This window comes from Cornus florida, unplaced genomic scaffold (assembly GCF_030987335.1).
Source record: "Cornus florida cultivar Cherokee Brave unplaced genomic scaffold, ASM3098733v1 CherokeeBrave_3.0.0_Hap2_Chr07, whole genome shotgun sequence".
Lineage (NCBI taxonomy): Eukaryota > Viridiplantae > Streptophyta > Magnoliopsida > Cornales > Cornaceae > Cornus > Cornus florida.
Window position 1 is genome coordinate 828,857 of NW_026775577.1, and position 26,576 is coordinate 855,432.

General features: G+C 34.9%; 4 protein-coding genes and 5 non-coding genes across 9 annotated transcripts; 6 read left to right on the forward strand and 3 right to left on the reverse strand.

Annotated features, from left to right (window-relative positions):
* Window positions 1–111: 111 nt before the first annotated feature.
* Window positions 112–10,171, reverse strand: LOC132315633 (actin-related protein 2). Its single transcript, XM_059813971.1, has 15 exons — window positions 10,024–10,171; window positions 9,171–9,281; window positions 8,622–8,756; window positions 8,435–8,506; window positions 8,234–8,312; window positions 7,948–7,997; window positions 7,331–7,434; window positions 7,145–7,213; window positions 6,999–7,062; window positions 6,499–6,567; window positions 4,747–4,830; window positions 4,386–4,444; window positions 3,129–3,195; window positions 1,146–1,229; window positions 112–547 (listed from the first exon to the last, which is right to left on the reverse strand). The coding sequence occupies exons 1-15, from the start codon at window positions 10,063–10,065 to the stop codon at window positions 467–469; spliced, it is 1,170 nt and encodes a 389-aa protein (XP_059669954.1). The 5' UTR covers window positions 10,066–10,171; the 3' UTR covers window positions 112–466.
* Window positions 10,172–10,293: 122 nt separating this feature from the next.
* Window positions 10,294–15,306, forward strand: LOC132315634 (large ribosomal subunit protein eL8y-like). The gene is made up of 7 exons (XM_059813973.1): window positions 10,294–10,391; window positions 10,612–10,662; window positions 10,957–11,158; window positions 14,157–14,326; window positions 14,433–14,561; window positions 14,650–14,742; window positions 14,839–15,306. The coding sequence occupies exons 1-7, from the start codon at window positions 10,389–10,391 to the stop codon at window positions 14,968–14,970; spliced, it is 780 nt and encodes a 259-aa protein (XP_059669956.1). The 5' UTR covers window positions 10,294–10,388; the 3' UTR covers window positions 14,971–15,306.
* LOC132268040 (small nucleolar RNA snoR86) lies at window positions 11,926–12,051 on the forward strand. The gene has a single exon (XR_009469182.1). It is a non-coding gene; the product is annotated as a small nucleolar RNA snoR86 (small nucleolar RNA).
* Window positions 12,455–12,580, forward strand: LOC132268039 (small nucleolar RNA snoR86). Its single transcript, XR_009469181.1, has one exon. It is a non-coding gene; the product is annotated as a small nucleolar RNA snoR86 (small nucleolar RNA).
* LOC132268042 (small nucleolar RNA snoR86) lies at window positions 12,975–13,095 on the forward strand. The gene has a single exon (XR_009469184.1). It is a non-coding gene; the product is annotated as a small nucleolar RNA snoR86 (small nucleolar RNA).
* Window positions 13,256–13,376, forward strand: LOC132268044 (small nucleolar RNA snoR86). The gene has a single exon (XR_009469186.1). It is a non-coding gene; the product is annotated as a small nucleolar RNA snoR86 (small nucleolar RNA).
* On the forward strand, window positions 13,766–13,892 carry LOC132268043 (small nucleolar RNA snoR86). The gene has a single exon (XR_009469185.1). It is a non-coding gene; the product is annotated as a small nucleolar RNA snoR86 (small nucleolar RNA).
* Window positions 15,307–15,554: 248 nt separating the features above from the next.
* On the reverse strand, window positions 15,555–18,226 carry LOC132315631 (pentatricopeptide repeat-containing protein At5g14080). Its single transcript, XM_059813969.1, has 2 exons — window positions 16,458–18,226; window positions 15,555–16,134 (listed from the first exon to the last, which is right to left on the reverse strand). The coding sequence occupies exons 1-2, from the start codon at window positions 18,109–18,111 to the stop codon at window positions 15,845–15,847; spliced, it is 1,944 nt and encodes a 647-aa protein (XP_059669952.1). The 5' UTR covers window positions 18,112–18,226; the 3' UTR covers window positions 15,555–15,844.
* Window positions 18,227–18,809: 583 nt separating this feature from the next.
* LOC132315632 (ACT domain-containing protein ACR6) lies at window positions 18,810–22,369 on the reverse strand. Its single transcript, XM_059813970.1, has 7 exons — window positions 22,071–22,369; window positions 21,364–21,409; window positions 21,100–21,214; window positions 20,918–20,985; window positions 19,873–20,475; window positions 19,578–19,682; window positions 18,810–19,488 (listed from the first exon to the last, which is right to left on the reverse strand). Exons 1-7 carry the CDS (start codon window positions 22,115–22,117, stop codon window positions 19,138–19,140), a joined length of 1,335 nt encoding a protein of 444 aa, XP_059669953.1. The 5' UTR covers window positions 22,118–22,369; the 3' UTR covers window positions 18,810–19,137.
* Window positions 22,370–26,576: the final 4,207 nt, after the last annotated feature.

Sequence of the window (26,576 nt, forward strand, 5' to 3'; positions counted from 1 at the left end):
TATGCTTTTTAAAACAAACTGAAAATATCATATTTATCTCTATCAAATGTGTTTTTCTTTTTCTGTAATTATCTCTATCAAATATGATTAAATGTTTCCGAAAAACAAAAGAAAAAAAGTGAACAAATTCTTTTAGTTCAACTTCGAGGCTTAGCAATACATGTTATTTGAATTTGTAGCAGTTGCGGAGAATCAATTTGTTGCATATATACAGGCAGCAAAATCTTTAAGTATACAACATAGATATGAAGCCTCTCTGACCGTCTTCGTTAAAACGAACCACCACATAGACACAGGCCTCCAAGCTCGTCCAGTAGGGATTTACGTATTGATTGCTATGAAGGATGTTGTACGCGGTAATAAAATCATCTCCATTGGTAATTCAACACACCCTTCAGTATATAAATCCTTAGGCTTCATCTTCTTGCCTGAACAGGTAAAGGCGTAGTAGACGGTCCTCGAAAAATCATGCCTGGCCACACTTGCTTAGACAAGCAACTCCCTCTTCTAGATAATCTTGTTTGCTAATCCAAAACTCCGGCGCATCCTGCACAAATTAATCACTAAAAATCAGATTTTCTCTAAATGGTTGCCGTCGATATTTCATATACCATATGCAAAACTATTTTTTAGTTAACTGATTCTATCTTTTTAGGCACTGATTTTCATTGTGCATCTTAAACCATGAAAGCCAACAGATTATCTTCAATGCCTGTGTTTTAGTTTCAAAAGTAGGACGCACATTTCTAGAAGTCATGATATCTAGGATATCAATTTGTGTGGCTTCTCAATGTATGTGGATACCACAACTTCATCTGACCCGTGTCTGGAACCGTTGCACAATTACAGTCGAGTTAATCTCACCTCGAAACAATTCAGTATTAATTCTATATTTGTTTCATTATTCAATTCATAATAATACACCCTGTTTCAGTATCAATATGTCATCTCTTTTTGCATCCACAATAATCAAAGTAAAAGGAGCAAGCAAGCAGGCCCCAAGTTTCCTATATTTGGTTATTCTACTGACTAGCCTTAAAACCTGAGAAAAATTATTTATTTTTTACAGAACCCATCACTTAAACCATGGCGGGCCATTTTCTACAAACTCAAGCCATAAAGTTTGAGAAATATATGACATATACCTTCATGATTCCTGCAAGGACTGCACCTCCAAGATACACCATATGCTTTCTTCGTGGTGGGTCTTCTATGCGTAACCGCAGTTTCTGTTCATCACAAAACTAGAACATGAGAAATTCATTGATTGTATGAAAGAGAAAATATTGTATGAGTAAAGCACCAAAAGCCAATATGTTGACTTGGCCTATGATTAATTGTAGAATTTACAGCTTTGAGCATACACCTACATTCATAATTTGTTTGCTAGCAACCTTCAGAGGTTGCTTTTAAATGGATGATCATAAACTAAACAATCAAGTTTTTTCGTTTAACATAAGATTAAAACTGATACTAAGGTTGATTCGTAGAATTCTATACATGTTGGTAGAACTTGGTCATTCATTTATTAATTTGCATTGATATTTCAAAATCTATGATGAATGAGTAATCACACATTAGGGGCAATTTGGGACAATCATTATCATTTTGGATAGCACTTCTCCTAAACAATTAATATTTCTCAATAAGCTAACAAAAAGATAAGTAAACTCATGAGCATTTGGACAGCATTGTTTGTCACATAACTTCAGATTAATCTATTCCCCGTTGTAATATGGTATGCACAAGTTCATTTTGATAATGGAAAATGGACAGCGGTTATATCTATTTTCAACATCAGTGACAACTACATTTTGCCGTGACACCATTTTTGCAAAAATCAAAGTCAAAAGATGAATTTGTGCCCTAAATTGCAAGATTGCATTTGTAGAACGTCTTCATGTGCCTGCTATTGTGTTTTACACATGACGTGAATCAAACAGAACTCATAATTTTATTCTAGACAGAGAAGCACAAAAGTCCCATCCAAATAAAATCGAGGCATATCGCATCCATCTACTATTGAAATGAGGGAAAGTTGGAGAATAGGACTTCACAATGAAGTTAATTACTAACATGAACCAATAAACAAACAAAATGTTCGCAGTAAATCTCTTATCCCTTTCCTAATCCACCTCTTGGTTGTGGTTTTTGCAAACTGGTGTTCTTTTTCTTTTCAATTTTTTCCCATTCATTTAGGACAAAAAGAAAGATCTTTTTTTTATTATTTTTTAAAAAAAAATGCTCTTAGAAAGAGAGAGCCACCCTCTTCTCAAACTCATTACTCTTCAGATCTACACATAGAAGTAACCATGCAGTGAAGTGTGCTAACTTACCATGCACCAAATAGGTGCTCCCCGCTGTATGCAAACACAAACCAGTTTCATATAACCTTTTTACTTTTCAGTTGGGACCATGAAGTCCTAAATAAGTAGAACTACTTAGTTCCGCTGTTCAGAACCAACTAGATCTTTACTCATTAAAACACTCTTTGTGACTTCCTTAAAAGGTACCTTGATTGAGGTATTACTACTGAAAAAGTGGAGTCCAGGAGAACCATGAAACAGGATTCTAATGCATACAGATTTATTTATTTCCTGAACAAGCTTTCTAATGCATTTAGATGCCAATGTAACAATGGGAGCACGGGTTTCCAGGAACATTTTGGATTCCAATAAATATGATGCAATACAAATTGATTTTGATCACATGACTGACCCATATCCTTCAAATCTCTGGTTGCAGATATCATTAATTATTGTACCAGTTGATGCAAATTAGTCCTATGGAACTCCTAATTTTTCCTTCTCTTTTTCCTTCTATACTCTTACTATCCTATTAGACCTTGTTTGGAAAAACTTGCGAACTTGTATTTCCCCACTATTCATATCACACGGAAAAGGCACCACTTCTGGAAGCAGATTTTCATTAATTTTCACTTGAGCAAGATGGTGTCAGGTGCCAGCGCTAGTCACCCCACATTAAGAAATTGCCAATAGGCTCCCAAGTAACAAATTATCAAACTACACTAAGAATACAACCCTCAACATTTATATTGTATAAGACAAAATCAAGAGTATCATATAGTCTTTATTTTCTCTTTCTACATAAATGGAAACCAATATTACCTTCAACCCATCTTTGTTTCCCTTCAAAACAACTTCCAGATAGCGATCCAAAATTTCTTTCTCCAGGCTGTAGAAAAACAGATCACAACTTAAGTCAAGGCCTAATTAAAAAAAAAAAAACACTACAGAAAGCACAATCATTCTGGTCAATATGCAAACAGGAAATGCCCAGAACATTCTGTGAGTGTTGTCTCATGCATGGATAGTTGCATACATAATATGGAACAACTTGAAGTGAGAAATTAAAAGAATGATGCATACGGTGACATCATGTGCAAATATAATTAACATGCAATATCTCTTTCTAATCATCAGAATAACAGTAACATTTGGTATTTTAAGGGCTATTCCTGCCTATATCTAAAAATGAGTTAAATAACTATACGAAGAACCTGGATGGCTAAATCCAAGTTTAGAGGTTTATATACTTAGGGGCACATAATGAGAACTCTCTTCTCGTTATCTCTTCCCACATATAACATTGAGAAGCTTTCCTACTCAAAAACAGGCCGAATAAGAGGCCAGATAGCACATGGAAACCTACAAAATTCAACAATATTCCAATGCTGAAACAGTAAAAAAAAAATGTTAAATAAACAGTCAATATATCTCATTAAACCATGGTGCGATGGCTAAGGAGCAGCCAAAGTCGTCAATAAATGTAAGAAATTAAATGTGAAAAACTATATTGTCAAATCAAAACCAGAAATGGTATACTATAAGTCCTTAATGAGATTTCTGGTTCATTGAATAAATTCAGATTGGCAGATGACCACTTTAATCTTCGGCTGCCGGTTGATTGTGTTATGCGAGAAAGTGAAGCTTATGTACTATATTTGGTAAACGTCAAAAAAAAAAGTTAATTTTCTATGTGTTCGGTACAAGGAAGTCTGTATGGAAACAAGACAAATTTCCATTGATACATAATTCCACATATAATGCAGGAAAAAACTTCAAGAGTAAGTGTTGTTTTCTAACTTCAAGAGGAAGTTTTTCTTGCTAGAAAACAATTATTGATGACCTAAAATTTCTTGTGACAACCAAAGACACAAAGTGAAAGGAAACAATTTTATTTCCCTACTCATTTCCTTTCCTTGAAGAAATGCAGTCTAATCGTAAAAGATGCAGAAAGAAGGTTCCTCCAGAATGCTAAGACAATAATTTATAACCATTACCTGTGCAAAATATGAACCATAACAACTAAGTATTTAGTTGATGCAAAAAAAAAAAAATGAAAAAAAAAATTGAATACATTACCGACTAGGTAATCCAGGATACATAGTACTCCCACCACTCAAAACTATATGTTGGTAGAGCTGCAAAAATCAAACAAATCAAAGTGATGACATGACAATTTGCCCAAATGCGTTAGAAAGTACAGAGGAAATATAGCATGGGGTGTGGCCCCTTGGTTTCAGAGGCCTGTAGCTGAAGCTAATGTACTAATAATCTGGATTCTTCATTATCTATTTATTTATTTTTCATAAATAACATAATTATTTTTACCTATTCATAAAATTAATAAATATTTTATCATACTATACAAATGGAGAAATTACATGAAAATGATCTAAAATATAATATGATAAAGATATTTCTTGAGAAGTGATATTAGTACCATCATCCGATTGTCAATGTCCATTTCCTGAATGCAACGAAATACCATGTCAGCCATTCCATCACCCTCGACATCTATAAGTTCCTGAAAGAAGAAAGAACTGCCACATTTTCACAGTTTTCAACGCAAAAATAGTGTTGCAAATGCATTATCCGAGGGTCTTAGAAACATAAATACAAAAAAACTCTGAAGAATTGTTTTCAGACATAATTTGAAGATTTAGAACAACAAATTTTGAATTTTTTTTAAAAAATTATTTAGTCAATAAAAATTAAGTAGAATGAAACTCATCAAATCCATTAACAAAATTAATTCATGTTAAGTTACAATTTTGGCATCACATTCATAGAGGTCACCTCCACAGAGAATCTCTAGTACGATCCCTTGACTCAATTCTTACACCAACCACGAGAAATAGACCGCACAAATCCTTTACCACCATTATTCACATGTATCCAGTTGTGAATTATGCCATATGACAATCCTGTTTACTTATCCAGAAAAAGGGGAAAAGAAGGAACTTTGTATCTAGAATTGTACAGCAATCAACATCGTGGTCAGGTATAAATAGTGAAACTTATTATCAAATAATGGAAGCATCCACTAGGTAACAAACACATTTGTAGGAGTGTCTGGTAAGTGTCAGTACCCAACACATGTCGACATGCAGTACCTTCATCATCTGTTCTACTTAGATGACATCACTGCACCAGATGCACGTGCTGCACTCAGGCAGACAAGTTTGATAATACAGGTTCTAGTAGTAGCCATTTCATGCAAAAATAACTTTCCCTGTCTCACCACATCCATGTACATATAAAATTTCCTCCCCCCAGCTCATGCAGAAATGATGAAGTGGTGGAGGCCATTAACAAATATACACCAATAGTTGATTAGATCTTATATAGTAGCCCCTAAGAAAATTTTCAAAATGAAGTAGCCTCCTTTCTAACCCAAACAAGTTTTTGTAAATAATGGGGCGGTGGTCAATATTATTAATTACATCCAAAAAAATCTAACAATTTGCTTGTAAACTTGGCTCCGATTGGATTAATATCTTCCATCCTTATTTTAATCTAGTAAGTTGACTTTCCAATCAATCTCAAATGGATCTTATTTTCAAGCACCAAAAGAAAATTAAGGTGATTTGCTTAATGAATTACTTAAAATTTTAAAGAAGAATCACTAGAAGTTGAAATTAATTCAAAAACCTATCCACCTCTGCCGGGGAAACCCACCAAATTCTCTGCAAGTGGGAGGTAGCTGACTAATACTGAAGCTGGAGAGATATTTGAGTAAGGAGCACATGCTTTTCCATTAGCTACTCTTCTAGCAATTAAAATGCACCAGAACAAATCTACTACAGTAGATATGCACATAGCATTTATAAGCTTCGCCTAAGCAGTTCTGAAGCAGAATAACAGAATCTTTACTTGTGTCAACCATTTACTTATGCAACTAGTTTGCATTTTGTCGGAACCCTACTATACTAACTAAGCCATATCTGAACATCTAAGTTGACCTCCCATTTCCCAAATATGAGAAAACAACAGGATGCATCATTAAATGGGCAGTGTAACAGCAAACTGTTTTCATAATACACATTCAACACGACACAAGATGAGAAGTAGAGTGCAACAGCGAATTGTAATCAATAAGGACAACCAACATTCAGATGACCCAGTATCTATAATTCAAAAACTTTAAAATCAATCGAACTTAACATTTGAAAGTGAAGAGAACTAGGCTTACAGGAGTAAATAGAGCCTCAGGTGCCTGGAACCGCTCAGTGCCAACTTTGATGACCCTTCCATCTGGCAGCTGATTAAATCAACTCTTCTCATTAAACTAACAATATTTATATGCATAAGCATGCCGAAAATCTTATATATAAATTTATTAATTTAAGCTCCAATGTTTTAGGTAAATAAAATACTAGCAGAAGAAGAATCCCAGGGAATCAAAATCCAGCAAAACAGAATATGAAACACAATCAAAGAGCTCAGGTTCATAAACAAACGCTAGGAAAAATTCAGGCATATAAAGCACATGCTAATATATATGTGTGTGTGTGTGTGTGTGTGTGTGTGTGTGTGTTTGTGTGCAGGTATCAGTAGCTAAAAAGGCTTATATCATCTTGGGACTTTACTACTTAATGATTTTTCAGTCACGTGATTCATGAAACGGTAGCAAATTTAACTTGACCATAAAGACTTCCATGGAAAGAATTGCAAACTAAAGAATCAGCTTACGGTATAATTCTTGACAAGGATGGTGGTTTCAAGTCCCAACTGATATTCCCTTTTGTAATCATAACTGCAGGGTAACAGATTTAATATCAAGTTGTAATGCGACAAGTTGGACAAATGCATACCAAATTTTGATGTTATACGTTCACCTTATATAACAGAGCTTCTCCTTGATATCCCTAACAGTCTCAAAGTCAGCAGACTTATTCATTGAATACCTTCAGGAAAAAAAAAAAAAGATCGGTATTTCAGTAAAAATAGTTGCATTTGGAGAACAGCATCAGTGAGAACTATACTAATCTTCTAACTTATTTTAGAAAAATATTGGCCGTCACCCTCTCCGTAGAAGCAAGTCGACAAGATATGATGTAATGTGCCTGCCAGCTACATTCATTCGTTTTGTAAGATGAGGGAATGAGTAGCCATCAACAACTGGAACCTGTATATAATATCTCAAGTAAGCACACTTGCTGAGCAGTGCTCCACATCCCACGGTACCATTTGTAAACAATATAACTACTAATCTGGACAAATTACCATCCTATATCAAATGCTCAGAAACACTAGAGATTCTGACAACTTACATTGCTTGTAGAGCATTACACAGAAAACTTCATAGAAATACCATCTTTAGGGTTTCAACTGGAAAATCTACCAACCCAAATAAAGAAATTTTAAAATATATATATAGTATTTCCTCGAGATGAACAGGCGTCAAGCTTATGACGCTATTAAGAACCCGACTTATGAATGTCTTAAGAACTATAGTTTTCAGCTCACATGCTACAGAAAACAAAATGGACTCTTTTTCAAATACAATGTGAAAGTGAAGGAAATATGTCATTTCTATAACATCCATGTAAATAAGAAACCTATATTAGCAATTAGGAACCGGGATAAATACAATAGTAAATGTTAATAATACTCTAGGAATAGCTCTTGAGTGATTTACCACATGAGTGACACCATCGCCAGAGTCAATAACTAATCCAGTCAGTAAACCTGTGAGAATTCAAGGTAATGTTGAAGAAAAGATCAATCACATGATGGAAAAAGTATATGCACACATGTGCTAATTATAAAAACAAAGTTGCCTATTGTCAGTATGGAGTTATAGCAGGTTACTGGATAGATATACTATTCGCGAGTTTCAATGGACTTGAGACTGCAGTAAAAAACCATATCATCTTTTAAAGTAAATTTTTTCACTTAAAACCTTTAGCCATCTCTATATGTACCTTGAGCATACAATGTCAAAACAGCTTGGATTTGAATGAACACGCCGGCAAAGTTATACTTCTCAAACATGGTCTCAACCTGCAAAGTTGATCTAAATTCAAATCAAGAGGTCATAATATCTCATAATTGAATCTGTTATTCATAGCGGGAAGAATGGATTACAAAAAGAACACACACACACGCACACATGAATCACAAACCATTTTCTCACGGTTCTTTGAGGGATTGAGGGGCGGGTCTGTAAGTAAAATTTTACATTCTGAGGGATCTATCTGTTAATAAGAATGTGGAACTCAAGTTAGATGTCGCAATGAGCATAGATTAGAAAAAAATAATAAGGCTTGAACCCTAGATTGTCACAGAAATCAAAAGCACCAAGGAGTCAACCTTTAATTCATTGAAAAATGCATGGTCCCACACATTTCCCATATCATCCCAGTTTTGCACGATGCCATTGCTGACAGGATAAGAAATATCAAGTTGATGTCGCAAATTTAAACAAGCTTCTCCAACAACAATATCCTATAAGAACAAGATACAGAGAGGAGCAGAGTTCTACAATTTAGAATCAAGCAGCAGCTGGATGTTAGGCTATATAGCTCAAGACAGAGAATGCATTTGGACTTGAAGTGAACAATAACTATTATATATGTATCAAATTTTCAACTTATTTTGTCCAGTAGTAATAGTAGATGTATAAAGCATATTTGTGTATAAATGACAATTAGAGTTAGCTATAAAGAAGCACATTGGGGGAAAAAATGTTAAGTTTCCTTGACCAGGAATTGCAAGGGTATTTGTATTACCAGAACACATATTTGGAACAAGGCTTTTTATAGCTAATAAACTATATCATTTAATTGCCATGTAAACGAGCATAATCTAGGGATAAAGGAATATGAAAACTTTGCCACATATAAAAACATGCATGTTTACCTTCAGCTCTTGTTCCATGAGTGATTCTTCATATCTTAGCAATGGCCGTCCTACCACGCAAGGGAACACAGAGGTGGGAAAGTTTTCTCCAGCAAAACCACACTTGACATACTGCATTGAGTAAATCAAATTTCAAAACACATAATTATTATAGTATTGCTTGTGAAAAAATGAAGCTATGACATATCCGTTAAATCATTCATATTTCAAGGCAAGTTTGGAACTTTCTTGCAAATTAGATTATTTAGCTGTTTTTATATTATATATCATTCACATATTATCATCCAAAATGAGGCCACTATTATAAATGATAGCATTGTTTAATTTGTTTACTAAAATCACAAAACTGATGCCACCTAATTATAGTTACCGACACTTTAATCATACCCACTTCGCACAATATTAAAGTCCGCATTTTTATTTGATTTTGTCTATGCTATATATACACAAATACACACGTATAAATATACATGTATATGCATACTGCACATGAATCGGTATAGTTATATGTGGGTGGTGTGTGATCTCAAACTTTAAATGGAATGAACTCCTCTTGAATTTAATCAGATGAGTTTTTCTACGGCAGTGAACAGATCATATGCTAAAATGCTAAATTGCTAATTGCTTCATATAATGACACAAATGTACCTTTAGAAATGTGCATAACCGATTAACATAAAAAAAAATGATAATTCATGAGCATCGAATTAGAATAAAATGTATATCATCCGAAGTTTTCGATGGAAATAAATAAACGGGTTTTGATTTTTCAGTAGATCTAACATTACACTAGTGCTTAATTGGAGTGAAGAAGAAGATCATAGCAAAATTGAAAATGGTAGCAGAGAGTTACCCCAGTGCCGTTGTCGCAGACGACGACGTTTCTGTTGTCCATGTTTCTTCTACTGCTCTTGGTGTTCTTCCTTCTTCATCTAACCACTTTCTCCTTTCAACTCAGGAGACGATGCGTCCAACTCCAGCAAAGAGAGAACTACTGTTAAGGATCAAAACGATGTCGTTCGGTGTTTTCATAAAACAATGCATCATTCATATTTAAATGGATTCGGGTCGGGTTTTAGCCCGCCCAAGTTGCATCCCCTACCTAGAGCGGGATATAAACATATGGCACTCTATATATTTTTTAGGGTTTCACACTTTTACTTCGCCGCTCACAAACCCCAATCAGCTGGAGCCAGGAAAAAGAGACTACTTGCAGAAATGGTGAGTCGGAGAAAACTCTCTTTTTCTGTATCTATTTCTATGTTCATAATCTATTGGTATAATTTTTTCAATATTTTTTCATAATGTTCAATTTGTCGATTGCATTTCTTGAACTTATTACAGATTTAGTGAATGATGGTATTTTTGCTAGCTTTTATGTTAACATGATAAGAATTTGCGTTTTGATGAAAATTGATACTATTGTTTTACTTTTTCGAAGGCTCCCAAAAGAGGTGGTAAATTGCCAGCTGCAGCAGCTAAGAAGAAACCGGTATGAATCTATACTATAACACCCACATCATATCATATAGGAGTATATATTTGCATATGTTTATATTGTTTTTCTTGATTGTTAAGTTTTTGTGTTGTGTTGGTGTTTTAGGAGTATATTTTTGCATATGTTTATATTGTTTCTCTTGATTGAAGTTGTATTCTATTAAGTTTTTGTGATTTGTATATATAAGATATTTTTATATATATATACATATATTTTTTTTGCATATGTTTATATTGTTTTTCGTGGTTGAAGTTATTTTCTTTTAAGTTGTTTTCTTTGGTGTTTTAGGAGAAGGTGGTCAACCCTTTATTTGAGAAACGTCCAAAGCAATTTGGGATAGGAGGGGCATTGCCTCCAAAGAAAGATCTGCATCGATTCGTCAAGTGGCCGCAGGTTGTTCGTATTCAGAGGAAGAGGAGGATCCTGAAGCAGCGGTTGAAGGTCCCTCCAACTTTGAACCAATTCACCAAGACACTGGACAAGAACCTCGGTGAGAATTCAAACTCACACTATCTGTTTGTGTGTAATTTGCCTTAAGCTATCTAATTTTTTCCCATAGTTTGGTGAAATTTTGGTTTATCCTGCACAATTCACATAACTTGCATTTTGGCAACCTGAAAATAATATGATTTAGTTGTGAACTTGTGATTGTTAACTTATGTTATTTGTTTTATATATTTTCTTTGTGACGAAAAGGATCTATTAGTTGAGACATATTTTCAATGTTTATTTAGTTCCAACAGGTTATCTTGTGTTTGTCTTATTTGAGATGCTTTTTCCACCTTTTGATGATTTGTTCTTATATATACACTCTTGAAGTTGAAGCTTTGCATCTTTCGATTGCCTTTTCTCATGCAATAAACTTGGGCTCCCAGCAACTTGAGCAACGCTAGGTTTGTCTAATTTTTATTTTAGGACAGACTCCTTATGTTAGGTTTTCCTTGGATACGTAACCTTAAAATTGGTATACATCAACTAATAATAGTATTAGGTTTCTGGGCCTAATAGCTCTTTTCCTTGCATTTGACCAGGTTTATATATTTCTACAACACTTAATATTAGATTTAAATGTTCATTTCAACTCATATCAATATAATCTAAACCTATCTCCAACCTACTGTGAGAAATACAGTGAGTCTCCTAGCTCCCATGTCTCTCTCTCTAGAACTCATCCTCAATTTACTCTCTTTTTTTTTTTTTTTTTTCTAACTTATTCTTTAGTCTTTGTGGTTGTGAATTTAAAAGAGCCGATTAGCAGAGCAAGAGCGTCTAATCAGATGACGAATCACTTGCATTGAAGGTTGGCGATATCATACAGAGATTCTCCGTGCCTTTCAAATCTAATTCTTATTTTGATTATGGCCTCGAACAAATCGCTACATTCTATTTCTCTCTTTATAATTTAGGGAAAAAAAAATATAATCTAAACTTGAAGCATTATGATTGTGGATCTCTTCATTCATTTGTATCCAAAGCAAGTTTGCCACCAACTATATTGGCACCATCTGCTAAATTTTGTCCCTTGTTAATGCATTTACCCTGATGAACCTGGCATTTTTTTTTATGGGATAGTAAATTATTGATTCTTGTGTCTCCTTCTTCAATTGTCAATATAATTTAAACCTATCTCCAACCTGCTGTGAGAAATACGTGAGTCTCCTAGCTTCTATTTCTCTCTCTCTAGAACTCTCAACTCAATTTACTCCTTTTTTTTTTTTTTTTTTTTTTTTTTTTTAAACTTATTCTTTAGTCTTAGTGGTTGTGAATTTAAAAGAGCCAATTAGCAGAGCAAGAGCGTCTAATCAGATGACGAATCACTTGCATTGAAGGTTGGCGATAACATACAGCGATTCTCCGTGCCTTTCAAATCTAATTCTTATTTTGATTACGGCCTCGAACAAATCGCTACATTCCATTTCTCTCTATATAATTTACCCAAAAAAAATATAATCTAAACTTGAAGCATTATGATTGTGGATCTCTTCATTCATTTGTATCCAAAGCAAGTTTGCCACCAACTATAGAGATGCCATCTGCCAAATTTTTTCCCTTTTTAATGCATTTACCCATATGGACCTGACATTTTTTTTAATGGGATAGTAAATTATTGATTCTTGTATTTCTTTGTTCGATTTTCAATATAATCTAAACCTATCTCCAGTCTACTGTGAGAAATACAGTGACTCTCCTACCTCCAATTTTTCTCTCTAGAATTCTTCCTCAATTTACTCTTTTTATTTTTTTTTTCTTTTAACTTATTCTTTATTTAGTCTTCGTGGTTGTGAATTTAAAAGAGCCAATTAGCAGAGCAAGACCGTCTCATGACGAATCACTTGCATTGAAGGTTGGCGATATCATACAGCGATTCTCCGTGCCTTTCAAATCTAATTCTTATTTTGATTACGGCCTCGAACAAATCGCTACATTCTTTTAATGGGATAGTAAATTATTGATTCTTGTATTTCTTTGTTCGATTTTCAATATAATCTAAACCTATCTCCAGCCTACTGTGAGAAATACAGTGAGTCTCCTACCTCCCATTTTTCTTTAGTCTTTGTGGTTGTGAATTTAAAAGAGCCAATTAGCAGAGCAAGAGCGCCTCATGACAAATCACTTGCATTGATGGTTGGCGATATCATACAGCGATTCTCCGTGCCTTTCAAATCTAATTCTTATTTTGATTACGGCCTTGAACAAATCGCTACATTCTATTTCTCTATATAATTTACCTGAAAAATATATAATCTAAACTTGAAGCATTATGATTGTGGATCTCTTCATTCATGTGTATCTAAAGCAAATTTGCCATCAACTATAGTGGCACCATCTGCTAAATTTTGCCCATTTTTAATGCATTTACCGTGATGAACCTGTCTTTTTTTTATGGGATAGTAAATTATTGATACTTGTATTTCCTTATTCGGTTTTCAATATAATCTAAACCGATCTCAAACCTACTGTGAGAAATACAGTGAGTCTCCTAGCTCTCATTTTTCTCTTTCTAGAACTCTTTGTCAATGTACTCCTTTTTCTTTTTTTCTTTTTTTAACTTATTCTTTAGTCTTTGTGGTTGTGAATTTGAAAGAGCGAATTAGCAGAGCAAGAGCATCTAATCAAGATAACGAATCACTTGCATTGAAGGTTAGCGATATCATACAGCGATTATCCGTGCCTTTTAAATCTAATTCTTATTTTGATTACGGCCTCGAACAAATCGCTACATTCTATTTCTCTATATAATTTACCAAAAAATATATAATCTAAACTTGAAGCATTATGATTGTGGATCTCTTCATTCATTTGTATCCAAAGCAAGTTTGCCACCAACTATAGCGACACCATCTGCTAAATTTTGTCACTTTTTAATGCATTTGCCCCGGTGAACCTGGCTTTCACATGGGATAGTAAATTTTTTATTCTTGTATTTCCTTATTCGATTTTCAATTTCCATGTTTGCTTTGATGACTGAATTTTTTTATAATATGTAGCAACAAGTCTGTTCAAGATGCTACTGAAGTACAGGCCTGAAGACAAAGCAGCAAAAAAGGAGCGTCTCTTGAAAAGGGCTCAGGCTGAGGCCGAAGGAAAATCTGTCGAGGCTAAGAAGCCTATTGTTGTAAAGTATGGTCTCAACCATGTCACCTACCTTATTGAGCAGGTCTTGTTTCACTTCCTTTTCTCTGAACACACTTTAAAAACTATTCCTTTGTGCTAGTGGACTTCTTTTCTAAATAATAGCACTCTTAAATATGATCTCCTTGCAGAACAAAGCACAATTGGTTGTTATTGCTCATGATGTGGACCCGATTGAGTTGGTCGTCTGGCTTCCTGCATTGTGCAGGAAGATGGAAATCCCATACTGTATCGTGAAAGGAAAATCACGATTGGGAACGGTAATATCCCAGAACCTTCTTGTCTTAAAATTGCCGCCTTAAAGCCAGAATTATGGTTGAATGCTAATATATGTAACCTTTCTGACAGATTGTGCACCAAAAAACTGCTGCTGCTTTGTGCTTGACCACTGTGAAGAATGAAGATAAATTGGAGTTCAGCAAAATATTAGAGGCTATCAAGGTAATGTAAAATTAAAATTCTTGTAAATCCAGTGACATTTTTAGCTTGCACTGAATTGTTCTAACTTCATTTGTTATATGTCTTTCCGTACTTCAGGCCAATTTCAATGACAAGTATGAAGAGTACAGGAAGAAGTGGGGTGGTGGTATTATGGGTTCCAAATCTCAGGCCAAAAGCAAGGCCAAAGAGAGGCTTATTGCAAAGGAGGCCGCTCAGAGGATAAACTAGGACAGTTTATTCAACATCTCCGGGATCTTAGGATAAGGCTACTTGAGGACTTCTTTTTTCCTGAATTTTTGGTTATGTCAAAATGTTATCCGGATAAACTAGAGAGCGTTTGTTTAGTTTACTTTGACCGGTGTATGAGTTTAAATTCGTAATAGTTGATTGAATTGGAATTAATGCACAATGACTTGGTAGAAATTGCTGGAATTTGTTTGTAAGATGCATTTCTTGCAAGTGTGGCCAATTTGTAGTATTTTGGTGCCTTTTTTTGGCCTAGCGGTGCTTCTGTGGTTTTTGCTCTTTAGAAGCTATGATACATTTCTTGTACTCTTTTTGTAACGGGGTGCTTACAAATTGCCACTTCTACATTTCTGCAATAGCCACAACTCATAAACTAAAGCAATTTAAAGGTGCTGGAAGAACACAACCATTTAAAATAAAGAAAATAATATATATATAAACAATGGAGAGATTTTAGAAAGAAAGAAAAAAAAGGACATCGAGCTGGGAAAAATTAAATAGAAGTGGAGAAAAAAATAAAAGAGAAGGTAACAAAAATGAAGTTTGTTTAATCTTTGCCACATATCTTGAATAATCATTCTAAAATTTTCTTTATACACACTATAGTTGAAGAATCTATTTTTGGCACCATATTATCAGCACGGACGATTACACAAAGGGTAATAAAAGGCGAGAAACAAAAAAAATGGGAAGATTGATTATATCCAAACTTTGTAGAAGAGAATAAGAAAGAACTTGTAGAAAATCCACATTTGTATTGCCCCGGAACAAAACCAAGAAACTAATAATCACTCTCAGAGCAAGGACACAACCTTCAGATCATCTGGAATCCGCCACAAGAATACTAGTTAAATAATCAGCAAGTCACTGAGTCATCATTGTTAGAATTTGCGTTTTTTTGCTGCATTCCCTGAAGCAACTGTAGGACCGGCTCTTGTTTTGATGAATATGAAAGTGATGCTGATAGTTCCGTACTAATAACTTGCATCATGGAAGGTGCATTGTCTCCAACCCATTTTATGTGTTCAATAGCAATTGCAATCTCTTTAGCATCAACTAAACATTTTACCAGAAGCAAATGAGAGTCTGATTGTCCTATCTCATTAGAGAGATCGCATAGAAATCTGGAAGTAGCACGGAAGCAACCTGAAAAGATCCCTTATCTAGTTAAACTTTCCCAGGTGTATAACATAAATAAAAGCAACACCCAAACAGTTGGCAAACAACACTACTTTTGGCATTCACCATGTAGAACCCGGATTCTCTCGTGTGCCATTTCATCATGTGCCATTCCGTCACCTAAACAACTATTTTCATGTGTCCATTGCACTACAATGTAGTGCATAGCACTAGATATATACTAGCGGCACAGGACCAAGACACGGGATCCCCTCCTGGAGGGGGTCCGGGTTCCACCATGTAAACCACAAGATTTAATCATTCTGAATGTTCATGAGCTGAAAACATACCTTCTTTACAGAGAGAAAGAACAAATGTACGTAATATAGTTTGTGCAAGCCGTGCATCCTGTTCAATAGACCTATTGAAGATGTCAAAAGCGTCATCAAGCATTTTTTCTTGACAAAGCCCTTCAAGGAGGGATGTGTAAGTCAGAGCATCAGGTGCCACCCTTTTGTCCAACATGTGGGAAAACAGCCTCTGAGCTTCTTCAATCTGACCTGTTTCTGAAAACTTCCGTATAAGGATGTTGTAAGTCTTCAAATTTCCATCACACCCACTTGCAAACATCTCATCCCACAGTCTTTTTGCAGGACGCGTTAGCTCTTGTTTACAGCATGCTTCCATAAGAGAATTATAAAATGATACATCTGGAGACAACCCTTTCTTCTTCATCTCCTGAAGAACCCCATAAGCTTCCCTCACTCTGCCCGCCTTGCACAAGAACGAAACCATCATATGGTAACTCTCCATATCCGAGAAGTACTCTTTGGCAGACAAAATCTGGAAAACCTCCAACAATTCATCAATTTTTCCAAACTTGCAGAGATTCCTACTCAAATTGCTCAAAGTAAGAGGAGTTAAAAATCCTTCCTTTTCAATCATGAACTTGAAAAACAACATTCCAGAACAAGTATCAATAGTTGATATTGATCCTATCAAAGCATTAAGAACATCATCATCGATGGGAAAATTCCCACTCACAATCACTTCACCCAATTCTTTTGCTTCGCATATCCGTCTTTCTGAAATCAAAGCAAAAATAAACTCTCTATAGTCATTGGCCCTTGGAGCTACCCCTAGCTTTCTCTTCTTCTTCAAGACTTTATCCACGTCAACCACACTTCTAATCAACCGAAATGCTTCCACGACAATCCTATACGCCATAAAATCAGGTTTAAAATCCCTTTTCCTCAACTCATCCAGTACCCAGAAAGCCTCTGCAACCCTAGATTCCATACAAAGTCCATGAACAATCAAAACCGCTACAATTGACCCATTAATCTCCGAAACACCCTTTCTAACCTCATCTAGCAAACTTAAAGTCTTACCCAGTTCAGCATTTCTGCAAAATCTCCATATAAACACACCAAAACCAAGTGTACTAAAACTAACACCTCTTTGAATCATGTCATCAAACACCTTATGGGCATTACTCATATACCCATCAGACGACAGCGCAGCTAAAAGCGAATTGCATGTACTGGGTCCGATATCGTGATTTAGTGAACTAACTTCATTGAAAATCGCAAAGGCGTTCTGGGTCTTTTTACCTATAATCTGCGAGGCAATAATGGAGTGATAGATTGAAGGATCGAGATCGACCTTTCGGGCTTTGATTTGCCTTAGGAGCTTGTCAACGGCATTGAATTGGCGGGAGACGGAAAGAGATTTGAGGATTGATTGGTAGGTAAGAGGGGTGTGAGAGAAGCCTGGTTGTTGAGAGGCCCAGTTGAAGAAGCCGAGTGCGAGCGAATGGTGGTTGACGAGGAACGGATCGATGACTCGGGCTACGAGTGATGGGGTGAGTGAGTCGCGAAAACCGAGTTGGTGGAGGGTTTGCTCGAGTGAAGGGTTCCATGTACGAGTCGGGATCGAGCGGTTCGATGCAGAGATCAGAGTTCGACCTATCAGATTGGCAAACTCACTCGCGGAAGCTTTCATATGTGTGTGTGAAATGTGGCTTTTACGCGGAGAAAGAAAGTGGCCGTTTACAGTTCCCGCCTGTTAAACCTCTTATTATATATGTTCAGTTTTGGTTCAATTTTTTGACGGTGCATTTCAGTCCTGATTTAATAAATATAGAACCGTTTATAAATGATTTGTACTGCTTTTGAGTCTTATAGGATCAAACCGAACCAAATCATTATATACATATAATATGTATAATAGAATAAAAGATTAATTGTTTGCTCACTCAATAATATATTTATCTACTGAATTGAATTATAAAAAAGTTTAGAATTGGACGAATTGAATGAACTTCCTTAAGTGGCCTAATAGTAGCTACAAAAGAGACTATGATTCAATTTGTTCTAGTTTTTATAGAACCATTAGGATTGATTTGGTTCTAAAATACTCCAAACTGGATCCAATCCGAACGGTGTGCACTCGGCACTCCTGGTTAGTGAAGTTTCGGAGCCCATTCAACACTGAAAGATGGATGAATCCAGTTTCAGAAGAATACCCTTTTGCGGTGTTTCTAAGAGGAGCTCAGTCCAAATATAAGATAGCTGTCTCAAAATTTTATAAAAATCACAAATAACACTGATAAACCATAATTTTCTTTAATCTGGTGAACAAATTATAAACTATTACCTGCAGCATTCACAGAATTTACAAAATTCTATGCAAGGGGCACATAATATTCAATATTTACATCTTCATAAACTCAAATTATCTGCACAACTATTGTCTAATTTGTACAACCCAAGTGATCACACTGTACAGAGGTATACTTACATGACATACACAGATGTATAAATACTAAACCCTGCACTAAATTTTACAGTCTACAGTGGTTTTTCAGTTTCTTCTATTCAGTATCTGGAGGTAACACTGAGGGAAGGAAGATTCCTACTTACAGTGTTATTTACCATCCCTCTTGTATTTCTGTTTTCTTTTAAGCCAAACAGCTGATGTATCTGCACATTTTGTACACGAGCGATGCTATATATATACAGGAAGGTTTCAAGAATATGATCTAATCAGTTTGAGATTCTGGAAAGTTCGAGCTTTAAAGAGGTTCCCGAAAAGGAAGCTCATTCCTGTCTCTCGAGGGGGCTCTGGTAAGGGACTTGTGTTCCATTTAGCATGCAGTATAGTTTTTCCAACTTGTCCAATTTGTCTACGAATGGAGTCAACAGTTTCAGCGGCAACTGGATTCCCTGCCACTTCTGTGACATAGAAAGTGTCCTTGGCCTTTCCGCCTACTGTTGAAATTTCTGCTCTTTTGATACACAACCCATTCTCTCTGAATATCCTGGTAATGTCCGAGAGAAGTGCAGGCCGGTCTTCGGTGCACAGTTCCAGCTCCAGTCCCTGCAGAATAAATAAAATTACATTAGATAATGGTAATAATTGGTCTACTAGCATACTAGAATTTACTTTTATCAGAGTAGTCACTGTACCTCAGACGCTCGCCTCTCAATTGCTGCCTCAAGACACTTCACGACACGTTCTCTCTCCGCCTCTGACCTTATTGGGAGCCCATCAACATGTCTGATATAGTATTCCTACATCCGAATAGGATCTCGTCAAATTATATTAAAAGAATAATATTGGTTAAACATACCCTATGTGAGAAACGACATCAAGTGGTGAATTGATAAAATAAAATTATTTCATTGGTTGTCAAATAATCAACGTGTCCATGCCAATCTCACTTCAAATTCATTTTTGTTTGCAATCAGTAACTGATAGTACCTGATACGCTTCCATCTTCCCCGTGTGCACTACACCATGGAAGACTACATACTGCATATCAGTGAGGGTGCAGACAACATCAAACAACAGCTTCGGCCGGTCTTTTGACCTCATAGTAATTATTGTATACTCCTTTTCAATACAATCCATCACGTTTACATGCGGTCTTGAGCTCTTACCCTCAATTCTCCCCTGTTCAACTCCTTCATAGTCCCGATCTGCAAACATTATCTGGTGTAATCTTCTCTCCCGATGCATAACCCCAGGTGGTGAGAGCATTGTTTTTGCAGTCTTCCAGTCATTGCTTCCTCTAAGAACATTGCAAAGCAGTTTCTTTATTGTTGAGAGCCGTTGAGGATCTTCGATGGCACATCCAGTTGAATCATCCGTGACACGAACCACAGCTGCAGCTCTAGAATTGTGTGTCCATATCTCAGCATTTACCACATTACAGTGAAGGTCTGCAAGAACCGCACATACTTCGGACAATAAACCAGGCCTGTCTGTACCAGTTAGTTCGATTGAGGTGTGCTCTTCAGAAGGCATCACCCCAACAGAACCTCTCAATGAGGGTAGAAAGAATGCATCATCACTTTCAAGTGTCTGCAATATCGAAGAGAGATGTGAGAAATGACAAGGTTTGCATGGTGAAACTTTAGCTCTAGGGACCAAATTGGATGGAATTGCTGAAATCTAATCTTGAATTATTATTGTTTTCTATTTCACTAAAAGAGACTGAAAAACTGAAAATTGACAATATATAAACAAACTGAGTTGACTATATATATATACATGCCACAAAAGTAATAATTCCTGAAAATTACAATTTACAACCTGCATCCCTCTTTTATTTTCAGTATTCCTCTTAAAGGAGGTGACTAGGCAGTATATATAGGTCATATTCAACAAGATGCAAGAACTAAAACTGACAATGTTTCTGTATCCTTATACTTTGTGAAGCAAATTGTTGTATTATATGACAATAATTAGAGTACTTAACGGAAAAGAGTTTAAGAAAATAGTACAAGTGGCAGAAATTTCCCACCTTTTGGATATAATTGATGATCCCTTCCTCTCTAATTTTATTCCCATCACAGTCGATCACGTTAAACACTGAATTAGCAAAATTTCAAGCGATAATGAGATGTATAAGAAACAAAGGTTTAAACCAAAAAAAAACTGTAAAAACTTTAGAATTGTTTTGGGAAGTTAAAGAAGAAAAAGTACCATCCATGAACCATCCCCCATCAGATGAGATGTAAGCCTTTTTTATTACAAGGTTTAAATCTGTAAGAACTTGGACAACTTCCAGGAGGGTTCCGAATTTGTTGACGCTGTCAACCTAAAAGAACCACATATATACATATATTAATGGAAAAACAGATAAATTAACTATCCAACCAAAAAATGCATATATCCTAATTTTCAACCTAAATATGTGAAAACCATTATTAAATTATGAAGAAGAAGGCACAAGGCACATATATATACCTGAATAATAGTTGCATCCTTGCAAGAATGGTTGTCGATTACAACTCTGCAACAACAAGAGGCAACTCAGATGAAGAACCACCAACCTCCTCTCTTACCCACAAAACCAAAGAAGAGGAGTGGAATTCTAAATCAAATAAAGTAACTCCAAATCACAACCTTGTAAATCAACCAAATGTTTGTTTAAAGGGAATACAAAAATTATAGGTGCCTAGTTTCAAATGACTTTCCATTGAAATCTACAAACATCTGCAATTTCTCTACAAAAGAAAATTACATTTCAATTTAACCCTACAAATCACAAGAAGCCTTAAAAATATGATTCAGTTTAAGTCTGCATACAAAAGATATCATACCCAAAAAACCACACAACATATATAAACTCAATCCCACGAAATCAAAAATAAAGAAAGAATGAAAATTTCGGTATTTCTCAAGCCCTGAAATTCTTCAAATATGATAATAATCTGAAAAATAAAATTAATAAATAAATAAATAAGGAAACTAGCATATAAGCTAAGAATTCATTGTACTGACATCATATAAGAGCTTGAAGAACATAAGAAGGCAGGTTTCAAAAATCAACATGGCACAAAAGAACATAAAAGCAGAAGATATCAATATAGAAATAATAAATTGAATAGGCTAGAAGATTAAATTAAAAAAATAAAAATATAAAAGATAGAGGGGTTAATTTGACAGTATACCTGGGTGGGTTCATCCTCCTGATAAGCTTTGCATACTCATCATCCATTTCTAAATTTTCTGAGTCTCCAAACAACTCCAAGTGAAAAGATTGAGAATAAATATATAAGTGAATAATAACCCACAAATTAAAGGCAAAAGCTAAATAGGAACTTGTGTGTAAAGAATAATAATTGCTCAATTATTCCTCCTCCAAAATCCGAGGAAGAACATCAGATGATATTTCTAAGAGAGAGTATAAAAAGTAAAGTGAAACCTTAGCAGTTAGAAAAACAAGACACCCATTTGGGGCAACATATTACTAACACTCACAGTGACGAGACAGCCCGTTAAAATGCCAGAAAAGGTCACGTAAGCACTTTACATGACGTGGCAGTCCGTGATTGGATGCACCGGCGGTTAAACATTGACCGGAATGCTGTCCGGGCGGTGTGATTAATCCTTTTCGACCTTTCAGTGTCCCCTTACTTTTGGAAATTGCTTTTTTACCCTCTTCTTATCAAGATTATGTCAACGAGGGACTTTCAACCGTACGATGGCGCGGGAATTTCACGAGCACGTGCGGATTGGTGACGTGGAAGAGTCAGCTTTGTTGGTCGGGCTTTGTCGATATTTTTGGCGGCAATTCTAGCGTGAACGACCGGTTAGCCTTTCCACACTAATCAAATGCCAAACTAACTAGTCTACTTTAGCCTCTTCTTCTTTCCTATAGTACCCCTACGTCCAACGATATATTCCTCTAATCACCTAAGCTCAAGAACAAGTGGTAAGTCCTAATATAAAGCAGAACCAGAACCGAATGGGAATCAGAGTCGAACCAAAATTGGAACGAAAAAGGAAGTGACAACGAATTTAAAAGTGAAAATATAAAAACGGTAAAATTAAATTATAAATAATAAAAATAAGAATAAGAATGCGAGTAAAAATATAAAAGTAAGGACATATGAATAACATTGTCAAAAAAATCGTATAAGGACATCACCGTCAAAAAAAACGTATAACTTAGAATGTGATATTATTTTATTTTTACTTTTTCAAACTTTTAGTTTTCCCAACTAGCTAGTGGAATAAAATATTCACACTTTGATTGAGACTACTCCTTGACAACATGCCTCAGTCTAAGCTACGCATGCTAGAGAAAAAACAAAAAAAAAAAAAAAAGAAAAGAAAAAGCTACGCATGTTAATTTAAATTGAAGAGAAATTTCAAAGATGAGAGTTATGAGAGAAGTTGAACTCAAGAATTTTTTATTCCTAAATTAAGTTTTCAACCATCTATATTACATTTCTCTGGAGTCATCTCAACATGCGTCCTCCTTGAAACATTTTTTTCAATGATAATTTTGTGGTGCTTAAAATATATATATATATAACAATAATGAACATGGATAAAGTAAGCAAATTTTTTTCATGATAAACTAAGCAATAAAAGGAATCTAGAATTAACTGTTGAGGCTGTCTTTTCTTTTCTTTTTCTTTTTCTTTTTTAATTTAAAGATGGGGTCTTTTAGAGCAATTATAGTACAATCGAGAATAATTGGGAAAAAAGGGGGAAAAAACAAAGAAGAAATTCAATTGAGTAGATAATTGCAAATCTTTGGGGGAGTGACGCCCTCATGATTGGGGGAAACAATGAATTGGTGGGGTGGATGTTTTAGCAAAAGGCATATCTTGTGAAATATGACACTCATGTCGAAGTAAGGTAGTGCCATATATGCATGCCTCTAGGCTCTCTATGTCTTATCCCTAAAATTAGTAGAAAAATTGAGAAGTAAAAAGAGTGATGCAAAACTCATAAACGTGGAGGCTCAACCAACGCATGGACATGTATTTATTATACTTTCAAACATCATTTTCACTCTTTTGTCACTACCAAATCCTCTAAAACCCATCAAGTCCACCAAATTTGTGCTTCATAAAACTCAAAAACCAACACACAAATAATTTTATCACTTAAAATTTTTCAATATATAACCGTGTCATAGTCACAATTACAGTCGTCTTTCATAAGAAGTATTTGTGTTTGACAACATGACCTATATATACGTTCACATGAAAAACATGGAAAAGGGGTTTGGATTCAGAGGAATAAAGGGAGCTAGGATATTTGGAAGATAAAGTATATATGGAATGGATATATGGCTGTATATAAGAAGAAAGCTAGCCGTCCATTTAGACCCCACCCCCACTAACAATATATATATATATATATATATATTATGGCACTCCTCCTCAGTTTGGTGGCCTACTACTAATGGAATAAATTATGAATCCAATTCTTAATATTAGAATAATCTTATAGAAAGTAGACCAGCTGGCCAATGTCGGTGGGGGGTTGCGTGTGAAATGTGATGCATTGTGATAGAGACTACTGTGTGTATACGGAGGTGACAAATTACGACATAACACTATATAAATATAATATGAGTTAAAATAATTTAAATTTAATATAAACGAATTTGAATTATAAAATGATCGATACGATTAATTCGTTTACTTAATTGTGTTGGGTTAGGTTAGAAGAGTTCAATTCGTATAACCCGTTTATAACACATTTAACTCAACATATTATAATCGTGAATATACTATATATAATATGTTACTTGTTTAAACTCAATTATTATGAATAGTTTAAGTCACTTTAATATAAACTTTGTCTATACCTTATGATTTTTTTTTTTTTTTTTTTTTTTTTGAATATTTGGATTAATTATGACAATTTTTATTATTATTTAATATTAATTAAATATTAAATGTCTCGTTTTGATAAACAAATCATTAAACGAGTTAATACGTGGAATTAGTATTGAAACTTCTTGACACGATTATTAATTAGGTCATGTTTGAATTTATCTATTTATTTAATACCCTTGCATCAATACGGCATGAACACGACTTACGAACACGAATTGTCACTCCCTATGTGACTGTGTGCTTTTTATTAAAAAGATATTTTATGTGAATTTATCTGCAACCTGAATCGGACATGCGATCGTGAAATGTCAAAAAAAGGAAAAGGATACAAAAGTTTCAATTTGAAACATGGAATATTATTATTACTCAAGTCTACATGTATTTAATTCCTGAGCTGGGGGGTCTCACAGATTCTATCCTCCCACCCAACAAATCCACAAATTGAGACCTTTAATTAGGTTGACATTTCTTTCAAAATTAGCTGGACACTGACTATGACATCCCAAGCCGCCTTTAAAGTGATGTTGCAACAGATTGGCCGTCCCAAACCAAGTTGAGAGTATGTTTCCGGTGTATTTATTATCTAACAATTTTTTTTCCTTTCTTTTTTTATGAAAATAAAAAAATAAAAAAATAAAAAAAAATATTATTAGACCATAAAACATTTTAGTGGGTATTTATACATATGCATTATTACTTTTATTTTTATTTTCAGTGCGTTGTTCAAAATCGTGCTCTATTGTTACAAGAAGACCTTCAATATTGAAAGACATTTTTTTCAAATTTTTTAATCGTTAATAATAATATTGGTCTCTTAAAATATTCCATAATTCATAAGAAAATATGAATCTAACAACTATGGAAAAAAAGGGCCGAGGGTGGCCTCAAGCACCTAGAGGACTAAGTTGACTACCAAATATAGATGGGTTGAATCGGGGCAATGGGGCAGCCCATCCTCTGGTCCCCGTAAGTCATTGTTGGATAACGAGATTTGGTGATCAAAAGCTTTGTTTGGTGGGAAAGAAAACAACCGTATTCAATGGATTATCATCAAAGCTCTCTAGTGGGAAGGGAATTAACTACCATTATATAAAGTTGTCATTAATTCTCTATTGCATCCTGCAGTGGGTCCCTCCTTAGATCTTGTAATAAGGTGTTAAAACTTAAAAATTCCACAAAAATACTTTTTTAGTAACCTGTAGTAGATAATGTCATTATAATACTTTTAAGTTAAGGTTGTTATTCCTTGAAAATTATAAGTCGGTCAAAAAACAAATTAATTTGACTATTCTTTTTTTATTTTTTATTTTTAGAGTACGTGTATTAATCCTACAATACATGCACTATTTAAGTTAAAAATACGATTCAAAAGCGAGACTTCAAAAACTTACTTTCTGAATCTCGCCAACACCGCTATACTCCTATAACTAATTAATTTGACTATTTTATATGTTAATGAAAATGACATAGTCATAAAATTATCATATCATACTCACCCATATAAATACAATTAAATATGTTTCACATTCAAACTTTATCACTTGTTTATCCGTTATAATCGAATCCAAAGTTGCCACTTATCATTAGACCAACAAATCACTCAAAATGTCAAGAAATGTTGATTTTGAGGCATGTTGATGTGCAACTTTAGGGAAAATATTTCAAACCGATATCAATTGGATGGTCCTGTTGGTCGTGGGTGACGCCCTATCCATTAAGCTTTCAAAAAGGCAAAAACACATTTGGAAGAGACCATGACAGCTTAATAAGCTGTGCATGTACTTGTTGTTGAATTTGGTACTTTTGCAATGAAGG

Coding starts and splice junctions, on each gene's coding strand:
- LOC132315631 (XM_059813969.1), bottom strand. CDS start 18,111: ATGAAAGCTTCCGCGAGTGAGTTTGCCAATCTGATAGGTCGAACTCTG. Junction 16,135..16,457: donor TCTTTCTCTCTGTAAAGAAG/GTATGTTTTCAG, acceptor GGATCTTTTCAG/GTTGCTTCCGTGCTACTTCC.
- LOC132315632 (XM_059813970.1), bottom strand. CDS start 22,117: ATGGATGATGAGTATGCAAAGCTTATCAGGAGGATGAACCCACCCAG. Junction 21,410..22,070: donor AGGAGGATGAACCCACCCAG/GTATACTGTCAA, acceptor TTGTTGTTGCAG/AGTTGTAATCGACAACCATT. Junction 21,215..21,363: donor AGGATGCAACTATTATTCAG/GTATATATATGT, acceptor TGGTTCTTTTAG/GTTGACAGCGTCAACAAATT.
- LOC132315633 (XM_059813971.1), bottom strand. CDS start 10,065: ATGGACAACAGAAACGTCGTCGTCTGCGACAACGGCACTGGG. Junction 1,230..3,128: donor GAAACAAAGATGGGTTGAAG/GTAATATTGGTT, acceptor TGTGATGAACAG/AAACTGCGGTTACGCATAGA. Junction 548..1,145: donor TCCTTGCAGGAATCATGAAG/GTATATGTCATA, acceptor TAATTTGTGCAG/GATGCGCCGGAGTTTTGGAT.
- LOC132315634 (XM_059813973.1), top strand. Junction 11,159..14,156: donor GACACTGGACAAGAACCTCG/GTGAGAATTCAA, acceptor TATAATATGTAG/CAACAAGTCTGTTCAAGATG. Junction 14,327..14,432: donor TCACCTACCTTATTGAGCAG/GTCTTGTTTCAC, acceptor ATCTCCTTGCAG/AACAAAGCACAATTGGTTGT.